The sequence below is a fragment of the Phascolarctos cinereus genome, unplaced genomic scaffold (genome assembly GCF_003287225.1).
Source record: "Phascolarctos cinereus isolate Bilbo 61053 unplaced genomic scaffold, phaCin_HiC Scaffold_5;HRSCAF=322, whole genome shotgun sequence".
NCBI lineage: Eukaryota > Metazoa > Chordata > Mammalia > Diprotodontia > Phascolarctidae > Phascolarctos > Phascolarctos cinereus.
The window spans coordinates 471,247,184-471,260,431 of NW_027555958.1; the positions used below are offsets into that span (position 1 = coordinate 471,247,184).

At 38.1% G+C, this 13,248-nt stretch overlaps 1 protein-coding gene across 1 annotated transcript in view; it reads left to right on the plus strand.

Moving 5' to 3' along the window:
• The window catches only part of LRRC7 (leucine rich repeat containing 7), a 588,365-nt gene that overhangs the window by 481,559 nt on the left and 93,558 nt on the right, over nt 1-13,248 (plus strand). Inside the window, 5 exon segments of the mRNA XM_020993127.2 lie at nt 3,422-3,622; nt 5,038-5,149; nt 5,367-5,547; nt 10,385-10,971; nt 10,974-12,064. Of these exon segments, the coding sequence (XP_020848786.1) occupies nt 3,422-3,622; nt 5,038-5,149; nt 5,367-5,547; nt 10,385-10,971; nt 10,974-12,064 (2,172 nt within the window).

Sequence of the window (13,248 nt, forward strand, 5' to 3'; positions counted from 1 at the left end):
TCTAGCCTCAGACACTTGACACTAGCTGTGTGACCCTGGGCAAGTCACTTAATCCCAATTGCCTCACAAAAAAAAAAAAAAGATGGCTCATTTTAAACATGGAGATTTGTCCATTGCTAAATTCTGGTCTTCTGAATATCTATAAAGTGTTCTAGCATTAAGAAATTTCAACTTCAAAATTAATGTTTTACAAACCACAGATTTACAATTTCAATTTATAATTCTTAAACAAAATAATTTTTCCAGTTGATTTAAAAATGAAAGAGAAAGAGCATAAAACATTTATTTATTTTATATAAACTAACTGAATATTTCAGTAGGTTTTTCTGTTCAATAAAATGTATTTTACATGAACAAATACTATAGGGTAAGTGATATAATATAACATTTCAATAATCAAGTAATTGTTACTAGATTGTGTTACCTAACTTTAAAGAAATTAAAATTTTTTCTGTATTATATGCTAGAATAAAAGATATTTTGTCCTGAACATTTTAAAATAAAAAAGAAATATATATTTTTGATTATTATGATATTAACATAATGGTTTCTGATCATATATTTATCATCACTGGGGCATATGGCATACATATTGAAAATCAGTAAAAGAATCAATACCAAAAGTTGGTATTATACCACCTAGTGGCACACACTTCAGACATTCAGAAAAAAAATAAATCTCAGTTTAAGCTGAGATTCTAAACTAAAAAAGAGTAGATTCCAAACTTTCAGTCTGTCTCGTGTCTGTATCTGTATCTGTGTCTGTGTCTATGCCTGTGTGATGCCTACGCTGGTAAGGGGTTCATAGCATTAAAATCTCTTTGATCGGTCTATCCTTGCCACTGAAGTACATTTCCTTTCAAATAGATATGAATAAGATTAGAAAAAAACAAAGGGAGTATGGCAAAGTATATTAATTTGGACCTTGATTTGCCAAAGGGATCCATTTTTCATTTACAACGAATGTTAATATCAATTTACTTTACCTTATACCTTTAACTTTTCAATGACCGGCATATCTATTATTTCATTACATCTTTAAAACAATCCTGTGAGATAGATTAAGCCAGTATTATGTGCTACATTTTACATATAAAGAAACTGAGTCACAAAGAGTATTTGACTTACATACAGTGACCTTTCTTGTTAAGAGGAGAGCTGGGCCAAATAATCAGGTCTCCTGACTCCTAGGCCAGCAGCGCTTTTAAGTAGGACCATCATATCTCTTCCAGTAAACTTAAAACAAGGAAATTATTTTCCAGGTTAGATATCTGTCCCCAAATTTGTTTTATATAAATGTATCATCAATGCACTACTGGATACATTGCCAAAATATATTCACTTGTCAAAATGTCATGAATGTAGTTAGGTTCACATTGTCATGTAATCCTATCAATAGCAAACAGGCTTGACAAAGGAGTAACAGATTTTATTCTGACTAGATCTTGAATGGGCAAAACAACTTCTTTTCTTGACTTCTTTGATGTACCATTGAAATTGACTATGTTAAAATTACTTCAAAGATAAAGAAATGGTGACACGTATAACTTTAATTTTGATCATATTTGAATATAACTTTCCATGTCAACATTATGTGTTAATAAAAATAATATATTGACAAGAATCATAATTCTTGGATTAAAATATTTGCATTTTTAGAAATGATTACTTTCTGATACCAAACAATACTAAAATTTAAAAAAAATTAAAATAACTCAAATATGGTATATTACTATTCCCAATTTATATAGTAGGGTATGTATCACAGGATTTTACTAACAAAAATACTATTTTTTAAATTTAAGACTAACTGTATGGAATTAATCTTTTTAAAGAACACCTTTATTATAGTGCCTAAAATTGTTCATAAAGCTTATTTTCTCTGAAGCCTAGACTTCCATAGCCCTTGTGATTTGTTATATTTCTTCATTAATTCTCACATTATGAATTCTAATCTAATCTATTTATTTGATAGAAAAAAATTTAAGCTACCTGTGTGTCTCTCTACCAAAATATTTTATATAACTTTAAACAACTTTCTAAATAATTGGTTCTTGCTTATTACTCCTATTAGAAATAGAATCTGGACAGAGCCATAAAAAGAGGTTTGGTTTGGGGGGTTTTTTGTTTGTTTGTTTGGTTTGGTTTGATTGTTCTTTTAGGGAATCTGGAAATGTTCAGTTCCTTTTAGATGGCGAAATAATTTCTATCATCTACATTAGCCTTATCACTATCAAGTAGAATTTCCTGTTTCCTAAAAACTTTATGGAGTTATATACACACTCACTCACTCAAACACACACACACACACACACACACACACAACACACACACAATTTCTGCATCTTGATGAAAATCCAAAGCTGTCATGTTCAGTGGTTACTCTTTTGTGAGATAGCATGGTTTTTTTTTAAATGTGATAAGACAAATTTACACAACTGAATTTGCATTTTTATTATTTTTAAGTCAGTTCCGATAAATGTCTGTTTCAGTCCAACTACATTGTGATAAGTAATCTAAAAGTAGGCTCTATACTGTATGGAATTTCTCATTTTTCTAGCAATTAGCTGTTCAGAAGAGTCACATACACATAGTTCATTAAGTTTAGATCAGCAGAGTGAAGCAGAGCTTGAGGAGGTTCTAAGGCCAATCTTTGCCAAAACAAAAGCTGGACGCCCTCTTGTAAGAGGGCCATTGGATGGCATTGAGCTAAACACCAGTCTAATGGAAGCCAATGCATTCTGGCTAGATGATTGCTTCCCTTCTCCATTTCTCTTGACTAATTTGGCTCTGATCTAACAAACACATTAAAATGTTATACTTTACTTGGGTGAAAGTAAATGTAAGTGACCCTTACAATGCTTCTCTCTCCTCCTACTTTGGAAATGATGTACATTTCAAAGTAATGTGGTCATTAACATCTCTCTGATGCATATTAGGACACCAGATGTTATCTACTTTTCATTTTTTTTCTTTTACATATAACAATACTGCATGAAATTCATTGAAGAAGGGATGTCTCCCCTCTTTTCCTGCATGTGTACCATTAACATCAGTATTATTACCTATAAGTAATTAAGGAACGGAAGGAATAAGCCCCCAAAGTACAAAATATTAAGTGACTAGTGATAAAATGACTCAATAGTTTAGATGCTCTGTCAACATTTCAAGTGTTTAAATTGCTGTCATTCTCAGACATCTGTTAGGTAGATCTGAGAAGAGAAGAGAATCTAAAAACCACATGAACACAAGAACTGGGGAGCATGATAAGCACTCTTCCACAGAGAGTACAGATTTTCAAATGCCTATAGTGTTTGTGATTACATGTATGCTTTTACTAGTTGTTATGTATACAATGGACGGCTTGTGAAATTGCATACCAAAGATATTTTCTATTAAATGTCTTATTATAAATTTGCAGGTTGAGATAAACCTAAAACGCTATCCTACCCCTTACCCAGAAGATCTGAAGAATATGGTAAAATCCGTTCAAAATCTGGTAGGAAAGACAAGCCATGGAGTGCGTGTTGAGAATTCAACTCCAACAGCCAGCACAGACCAACCTGTGAAAGAGAAGTATGAACACAAGTGGCCAGTTGCCCCAAAGGAAATTACAGTTGAGGTATTTCCAAGTTATTGGCAATTTCCAGTATGATATGGTTGATTAGAATTGCTAAACAATGTGACATTAATTTGTATTTAACAGCTACTCCTGGGTAAGTAAATTACTTCAAGGATATTAGTTGAATTTTTAAAAACTCAACCAAACATGAGTCATATATTTAATAAACAAAGCACTTTTGCATAAAATGCTACTCTTTCAGTACAATAGTTAACAGAGAACCTAAGTTTTCCAAATTTTTCTCAAAAGATGGTTTACTTACCCAGAAAGATCTGGCCAACACCAATTATCTTATGGTAATGATACATTTTTGGGTGAACCAAAATATTCATTGTATTAATCATTAAAAGGAAAAAAATTCAATCATAACAAGCTAAATTAATGATTCTTGATTGTGGCTATTATACATGTTTCAGACCTCATCGTTATTTGGATTAGAGCAGATGGCATCTGACTTTCTTATTTGGGCCAAGTCTTTCATGTAAAACCTCATTAACAACAACAAAATACCTAAAGGGCAGTAATTGCTCCCTCTCTCTTTCTGAAAGCAGGATTTGAGCACCAATCTTTCTGATTCCATGCCCAACACTCTCCCCACTGTGCTACCTACCTGTCCCATGTTATATGCCTGTCATAAGTCCCAACCCTATCAGAAAGACAGATATATATGCCTTAGAGAAGTACTGTGTTGTGGCCACTGGAGCGCACCACCTGGAGTTAGGAAGACCCAGGCTAACACCCTGCCTTGGATGCTTCCTGTTTGAGTGACCATAGGCTATCCATTTAATTTCTTAACTATAAAATAGGAGAGGCGGCCCTGTTCAGTAGAGAGCTGATTCTGGAGTCAGGAAGACATGGGTTCAAGCCTGTGTGTGACCAGGTACACATCATTTAGACTCTCAGTGCCCCAGGTGTCTCTGTAGTCCCATCAGTTACCAAGAAGTTGTTAATCTTCACTGATCTGGTAAGCTTCTGTACAACAATGACACCTCTGGGACCCAACATCCCAGGATTGGCATGAGGCTGCAATGCCTAAGGAGTGTAAAATGCTTTACAGATTTTATAACACCCTATAAATGCCTATAACTGTTGTTTCATGTGTATTTTATTATGGTTATGTTTTATGTTTATACAGGGAACATCAGAGAGCATGCCTTCTCAGTCTCTATAGCCTCTCAGTATCCCACCTACTACTTTGCACATAGTAGGCACTCATAAAGACTGCTGGACCAATGAATGTGGGCTTGCCTTCCAAAAGTAGACAACCTCTAGTGCTCGCTCAAACTGAGGGTGCACGGGAGGACTATGTTCCCTCTCTGCCAGGGTCCTTTGAGCTGTGTCACCCTCTCTGATTCCAAAGCAGCCATTGGGTCACTTTCTATTCATAGGTTTTCTCTTATTTTCCCCTCCCTCAGGATTCCTTTGTTCATCCAGCCAGTGAAATGAGGATTGGGGAACTTCACCCTTCACTGGCCGAGGCTCCGCTATACCCTCCCAAACTTGTTCTTCTAGCAAAAGACAAAAAGGGTAATACTTAAAAACTGGCATTTAAACAATTCTCAGGATATTTGTACAGGGTTGTCTGTACAAATACCATGTTTCTCATGGTATTTCATGTACATCTCTTTTACAGTTCTGTTTTCTGAGAGTAGAATGCAGTGTTTGTTTTCAGATCATGATGTTCTGAGAAATGTTGAATTGTAAACAGCCACAGCTCTGATAACTTTTCCCCCTTAAATTCCAGAATCAACAGATGAGTCTGAAGTCGATAAAACTCAATGTCTGAATAATAGTGTTTCCTCGGGTACTTACTCAGACTACTCACCTTCTCAGGCTTCTTCAGGATCATCGAACGCCCGTGGTAAAGCAGCGTCTTTGCAAACAACAACTAAAGATGCAGGAAATCATTCTCTGTGGGGCAACAGGTGAGTTCACATTTTCCTCTTTGGTATTCCCAAATGACTATTTATTTTGTCATTTAAAAATAAAAATGAAGACTACCCTCCTGCCTCAGGGATTAGTTTAAGCAAATGAGTGAACACAGCAGACAGAGCATCCCGGATTGAGTAGGTCAAATAACTGAGGACCGAACAGATGAGGTCATCTGATGGTGGAAATAGGGGACAGAAGGACCTTGTTTGCCTTCTACATTCCTGAACCATGTTGAAAACTACCACATTGGAGCACTAGCCGGTGCTAGAGTTAACCGGATAAAGTCAATGTGGCACACAAAAGCATTTAGCTTATCCTCAGTGATTCTGCCCCACCTTCTCCCGCTCACAGATGAGGGAATAAAGACACAAGGATCAGCAGCCATTCAAGGCAGAAGGTCCAGGCTCCTAACAAGTAGCATAGTGCTCAGTCCTCCACTCTACTCTCCCTTTGGAGCATGGCCTCTTTCATTATTTTGTTTCTGCGAGCAATTAGTCAGGGGGTTAATGCATCCCATATTCTTTAATTTTTGCCCGGATATTACAATTTTCCCACTGTTGACATTGTCTTCATCAACAGTTAAGGAACTACTGTAAATGTTTAAAAGTGAAACAATGTGATATAGTGGGAAAATTCTGGGTTTGGAGACACATGACCTGAGTTCAATGTACAGCTCTGGATAACTGTGTGCTATTAGGCAAATCATTTTCTTTACCTGTAAAATTGTGTGTGTGAACCAAATTGACTCTAAGTTCTTTTCTGACTCTCCAACTATATCTAATACACACACACACACACACACACACACACACACACACACACACATACACACACAGAGCGAGAGAGAGGTGTATGTGTGATTGTATATGTGTGTGTATTCTTGTGGTTCAGTCACTTCTGACTCTTCATGACCCCATGGGCTATAGCATTCTATCCTCCAATATCTCCTGGAGCTTATCAAAGCTTATATTCATTGCTTCCATGACAATATCTATCCATCTTATCTCTGCTGTCACCTTCTCCTTTTGCCTTCAATCCTTCCCAGCATCAAAGTCTTTTTCCATAAGACCTGCCTTCTCATTAAGTACTTAAACTTCAGCTTCAGTATTTGACCTCCCAATGAATAATCTGAATTAATTTATTTAAATATTAACTGATTTGATCTCCTTAATATCCAAGGGACTCTCAAAAGTCTTCTCCAGAAGAATTTGAAAGCATTGATTTTGTAGCACTCAGGTTTCCTTATATTCCAGCTCTCACAGCCACACATTGCTACTAGAAAAACCATAGCTTTGACTATACAGACCTTTGTTGGCAAGGTGATGTCTCTGCTTTTTTAGTATGCTGTCCAGATTAGCCATAGCTTTCCTTCCAAGGAGCAAGTGCTTTTAATTTCATAGCTACAGCACTGTCTGCAGTGATCTTTGAGCCCAAGAATATAAAATCTGACACTCCTTACATTTCTTCTCCCTCTATTCGCCAAGAAATAATGGGACCAATTGCCAAGATCTTGGGGTTTTTTTATGTTAAGCTTCAAGCCAGTTTTTACACTCTCCTCTTTCACCTTCATCAAGCGGCTTCTTAATTTCTCTTCATTTTCTGCCATCAGAGTAGTACCATCTGCATATGTGAGATTGTTGATATTTCTCCCAGCAACCTTAATTCTGGCTTTTGATCCATCCAGCCTGGCACTTCATATGTTATACCCTGCATATAAATTAAACAAATAATGTGCCAATATACAGCCTTGTTGTACTGCTTTCCCAATTTTAAACCAATCAGTTGTTCCATGTTCAGTTTTAACCAGTGCTTCTCGACCTGAATAGAGGTTCCTCAGGAGACACACGAGATGATCTGGGACTCTCATCTCTTTGAGAACTTGCCACATTTTGTTGTGATCCACATGGTCGAAGACTTTTTAGTATAGTCAATGAAGCAGAAGTAGATTTTTTTTTTGGAACTTCTTCGCTTTCTCCATAATCCAGTTGATGTTGGCAATTTGGTCTCTAGTTCCTTTGCCTTTTTGAAAACCAGTCTGTTCTTCTGGTAATTGTCAGTTCACATATTGCTAAAGCCAGGCTTGGATAATCTTAAGCACAACCTTGGTGGTGTATGAAATGGGCACCATTATTCAGTAATTTGAATTCAGTAATTCTTTGGCATTGCCCTTCTTCAGGATTGGTAAAGAGCAGAAACTGTTCTTTTCCAATCCAGTGGCCACTAATGAGTTTTCCAAATTTGCTGGCATACTGAATGCAGTACTTTAACAGCACCCTCTTTTGAGGTTTTAAATAGCTCAGCTGGAACTCTACCACTTCCACTAACCTTATGTTAGCAGTGCTTGCTAAGGCCCACTTCACTTCATTCTCCAGGATGCCTGGCCCTAGATCACATTTTCATGGTTATTGGTGATGTTAAGATCTCTCCTACACAATTCTTCTGTATATTCTTGCAACTGGTTCTTAATCTTTTCCACTTCTGTTAAGTCCCTACCATTTTTGTCTTTTGTCATTCCTATTTTTGTGTGGAACTTTCCCTTGAGAACTCTACTTTTCTTGAAGAGCTCTCTTGTCCTTCACATTCTATTGTTTTCTTCTATTTCTTTGCATTGATTCAGCTGGATATATCTTTCTCTTTCTCCTTTACCTTTGCTTTCCTTCTTTCCTCAGCTATTTGTAAAGTCTCATCAGACAGCCATTTTGCTCTCTTGCTATTCCTTTTCTTTGGAATGTTTTTGTTGTTGCCTCCTGTACAATATTGTGAACCTCTCTCCACAGTCCTTCAGGTACTCTGTCTACCAGATCTAATTCCTTAAATGTTTTCATTACTTCCACTTCATACTCATTGTTGTTGTTCAGTCACTTCAGTAATGGCTGACCCTTCGTGACTCCAGTTAGGGTTTTCTTGGCAATGATACTGGAGTCGTTTGCCATTTTCTTCTCCAGTGGATCCATTTTGTCAGGTAATCAGAGGTTAAGTGACTTACCCAGGATCACTAGATCAGCTAGAAAATGTCCAAGGGTAGATTTGAACTCAGGTCGTCTTGACTCCAGGCCAAGTGCTCTATCCACTGAGTCACCAGTCGTCTCATATTCATCAGAGATGCTATTTAGGTCGTACCTGTACAGGTTAACGCTTTTCTCTATTTTGCAATAAGAAGCTCATGATCTGAGTCACAGTTAGCTCCAGGTCTTGTTTTAGCTGACTATATAGAGCTTCTGCACTTTGGGGCTGCAAAGTATATAAACAATCTGATTTCAGTATTGACCATCTGGTGATGTCCATGTGTAGAGCTGTCTTTTGAGTTGTTAAAAAAAAAAAAAAAAGATGTTTGCTATGGACATTGAGTTATCTTGACAAAATGCTGTTAGTCCTTGCCCTACTTAACTTTATACTCCAAGGCCAAACTTGCCTGTTATTCCAATTCTCTTTTGATTTCCTACTTTAGCATTCCAGTCCTATATGATGAATAGGATATCTTTTTTTGATGTTATTTCTAGAAGATGTTGTAGATCGTCATAGAACTGATCAATTTTGGCCTCTCCAGCATCAGTGGTTGGAGGATAGACTTGTATTATTGTGATATGGAATGATTTGCCTTGATATGATCTCAAACAGATATATCTTTCTGTCATTTTTGAGACTATACCCCAATATTGCTTTTCTCACCCTTTTTTGGACTCTGAGGGCTACTCCATTTCTTCTAAGGCACTTTTGCTCACAGTAGTATATTTAATGATCACCTGAATTAAATTCACTCATTCCCATTCATTTAAGTTCACTGACACCCAAGATGTTGGTGTTTAATCCTTCCATCTCCTATTTGACCACATCCAGCCTACTGTCGTGTATCAATGGTGCATTCTAAGTTCTTATGCAATATTGATCTTTACAGCATTTGACTTTCCTTTCATCACCAGATGTATCTGCAGCTGAGTTTCCTTTCAGCTTTGGCCCAGCCATTTTATTGGTACTGGAACTACTTGTAGTTGTCCTCTGCTCTTCCCCAGTAGCATGTTGGAGACCTTCCAACCTGAGGGGCTCATTTTCCAATGTCATTTTTTTTTATCATTGTATTACTGTCCATGGGGTTTTCTTGGCAAAGATACTGCAGTGGTTTGCCATGTCCTCCTCCAACGGATCACCTTTTGTCGGAACTCTCCACTATGACCTGTTCATCTTGGATAACCCTGCACAGCATAGCTCAAATTTTGTTGAGCTATGTAAGTCCTTCTGCCATGACAAGGCAGTGATTTAAAAGAGGATATTTATAAATACACACATATTCATATGTATTTATACTTAGCTCAAGAAAAATACTTTGAAATATATACAATATACATATATACATATATATTGCTGAGGGCAAATTAGGTCCTTTCAGATAATATTTTGGGTAATTTTGGATCACTGGGATGCTAGTTAGAAATAGCTGACCTATTTTATTTGAAGAACTTTATTAACCTAAAAGGAACACTGTAAATTATCTTCCAGTATATAATTTCTGTCCTTGGAAAATACAGCCAAATATGTGCATGTTACGTCCCAACAAAGTGTTTAGCATATATATTTCCTCAACATTGTGAGTACTTGAGTTCTGAATAGACACTATTTGGTGATTACATGAGTTCATTAGATGAGCCAAGATCCTTTAAGAGAAGTTCTTTCAACTTTCATAGTTGATCATTTCTGTCTCTACATCTGTCCCGAATGAATGGCCAACCAACCATAGACATACATTATGATGGCATTTTCTACTGCTTGTTCATTCATTGATAAAGACCAAGCTGATTATCACTGTAACACTGCTTCTTTTTATCTGCTTTGCAGGATTACCCAGTCTTTTCCACAGCCCATTGACTCAAAGCCATTACTCAGCCAGCGTGAGCCTGTGCCACCAGGGAACTTACCCCCACGTCCTGAAAGGCGTCCGATGAGTGAAACATTTGCCGATCACTGGAACGATGGCTCCCATTATGATAACACAGGGTTTGTTGCAGAGGAGAACACAGCAGAGAATGCCAACAGTAATCCTCTGTTAAGTTCTAAATCTAGAAGCACATCTGCTCATGGGCGTCGGCCTTTGATTAGACAAGACAGAATAGTTGGCATTCCCCTGGAACTTGAACAGTCTACACATAGACACACACCTGAATCAGAAGTGCCTCCTTCCAATCCTTGGCAGAATTGGACCCGAACCCCTAGCCCTTTTGAAGACAGGACAGCTTTTCCTTCTAAATTGGAGACCACCCCCACCACCAGCCCTTTGCCGGAAAGGAAAGACCATATAAAAGAACCAGCAGAAATAGCTAGTCCTTTCTCTTCAGGAGTACCTTGGGAGTATCATGATTCCAACGCGAACAGGAGTCTCAGTAATGTCTTTTCTCATATTCACTGCCGCCCAGAGCCTTCCAAAGGTGGATTCCAATTAGCAAAAGCACAGAGAGGCTTTCACCATTGATGAAAGACATAAAGTCCAATAAATTTAAGAAGTCACAAAGTATTGATGAGATAGACATTGGTACATATAAGGTTTATAACATACCATTAGAAAACTATGCAGCTGGTAATGATCACTTAGGGAGCCATGAAAGGCCAGATAAAATAATGGTGCCAGAGCATGGCATGTCCAGCATGTCTCGTAGTCAGTCTGTACCAATGCTAGATGATGAGATGTTGACTTATGGCAGTAGTAAGGGGCAGCAGCCACAGAAGCCCTCTATGACAAAGAAAGTCTATCAGTTTGACCAAAGCTTCAATCCGCAAGGAGCAGTAGAGGTGAAAGCAGAAAAGAGGATGCCACCCCCTTTCCAACAGAACCCTGAGTATATTTCACAACCTGGTAAAACTATGGCGAAGGATCTGGTCAGTCCCAGAGCTTACAGAGGCTATCCCCCCGTAGAGCACATGTTTTCATTCTCTCAGCCTTCTGTGAATGAGGAGGCCATCGTCAATGCCCAGTTCACAAGCCAGGGTTCCCGAGCAGGATTCCTAAGAAGAGCTGATTCTCTGGCAAGCTCCGCGGAAATGGCCATGTTTAGAAGGGTCAGTGAGCCTCATGAAGTGCCCCCGAGTGATAGGTATGGCAGGCCTCCATATAGAGGAGCTCTGGATCGCCAAAGCAGCGCCTCAGTGTCTGAATCCCAGTTCCTCAAAAGGAATGGCAGGTATGAAGATGAACATCCTTCATATCAAGAAGTGAAAGCCCAGGCGGGAAGTTTTCCAGTTAAAAACCTTACCCAGAGGCGGCCATTGTCTGCAAGAAGCTACAGTACAGAGAGTTATGGTGCCTCCCAAACCAGACCAGTTTCAGCTAGGCCTACTATGGCAGCTCTTTTGGAAAAGATACCATCTGACTATAACTTGGGTAACTATGGTGACAAGCCGTCAGATAACAGTGATTTAAAGCCAAGGCCCACTCCTGGGAAGGGAGAGGAGAGCTGTGGGAAAATGCCTGCAGACTGGAGACAACAGCTGCTTAGACATATAGAAGCTAGACGGTTAGACAGGGTATGTTTGGCATTTCTCTGTAAGAATATCATCGGTGCCTCTAGTTTCACGTTTTCATATTTTCGAGTACTTGTAGTAAAGCACGAACTACGTGACCGAATAGTGATGACCAGAATCTGCTCTGTGTTTGCGTTCATGGGGACATGACCACAAAAGATCACTAATGACATTTTTTTTAAATAACCTGTTAGCATCAGCCCTCTGGGGATAGTGATTTTCCAAATTTGGCCTTGCTCCCCTTGGGGGGAGGGGGGAGGCAATGATTCTTTCATACTATTTTGAAGGATTGTCTCTTTTAGGCTACTAGTGTGCAATTCCTTTTCCAGGGCCCCAAAAGGTGCCCTAATAGACCGAAATGTGTCATTACACCTATGAATAGTAATGACCTCATTCACCCTTTCTCGGTAGACCAATCACGTATAAAAGTCAGGCCCATTTTGTGGAGACCAATTTATACTTAGTTAAAGCTATGGGACTACTTAAGTTATTGCTTGTAATGAACAATAAGCGTCACAGCAGGAAGTAGGGAAAGAAGTCGAGATTCCATAGCCTCCTGCACATTTCAGTGCCTTCTTCAAAAATTGCATGGTTGGTTTTATATAGAAGGAAATACTTAGATCCAATTTTTTAAAGTCAACAAAAATAAATGATGATACTTTGAGATTAGACACTTAGAAATTAGCACGCATATTACAGTCAATAAGAAAATTCATCCAGATTCAGTCAAGTATGAAGCCACAAGAAAAGGTGCCTTAAAGCCTGATTTAAGAGGTTCGGCTTTGCTAAGGAACTACTGAAAATCACTGTCTTGGAAATTAAAATCGATCTGGGAGAAATGTGACATTTTATTCTATAGAAATTAATGAAGTGAGTGAAGTATTTCCTGGGGTTCTGTCTGTTGATTTTCAGCATAGGTCCCTATAGGTGCTTTCTACAGAAAGATACTTAAAGGGGTTGGTTTGGTTTGGTTTGGTTTGGTTTTCCATTCCTTGGCTAGTTTCAGTTACTCGTTGAAAATTGTTAATCCTAGAAAATGGTGGCTATTTTGCTTACTCTGTTTTAGACTGTAAACTAGAAGAGTATGGCCCACAGCCTTTACAATATAGATCCTTCATTTTGGATCTCATGTTTTCAGAGTTAATTCTTCTAAAGTCATTGTGTTATTTTGCACCATTTGTGTCATG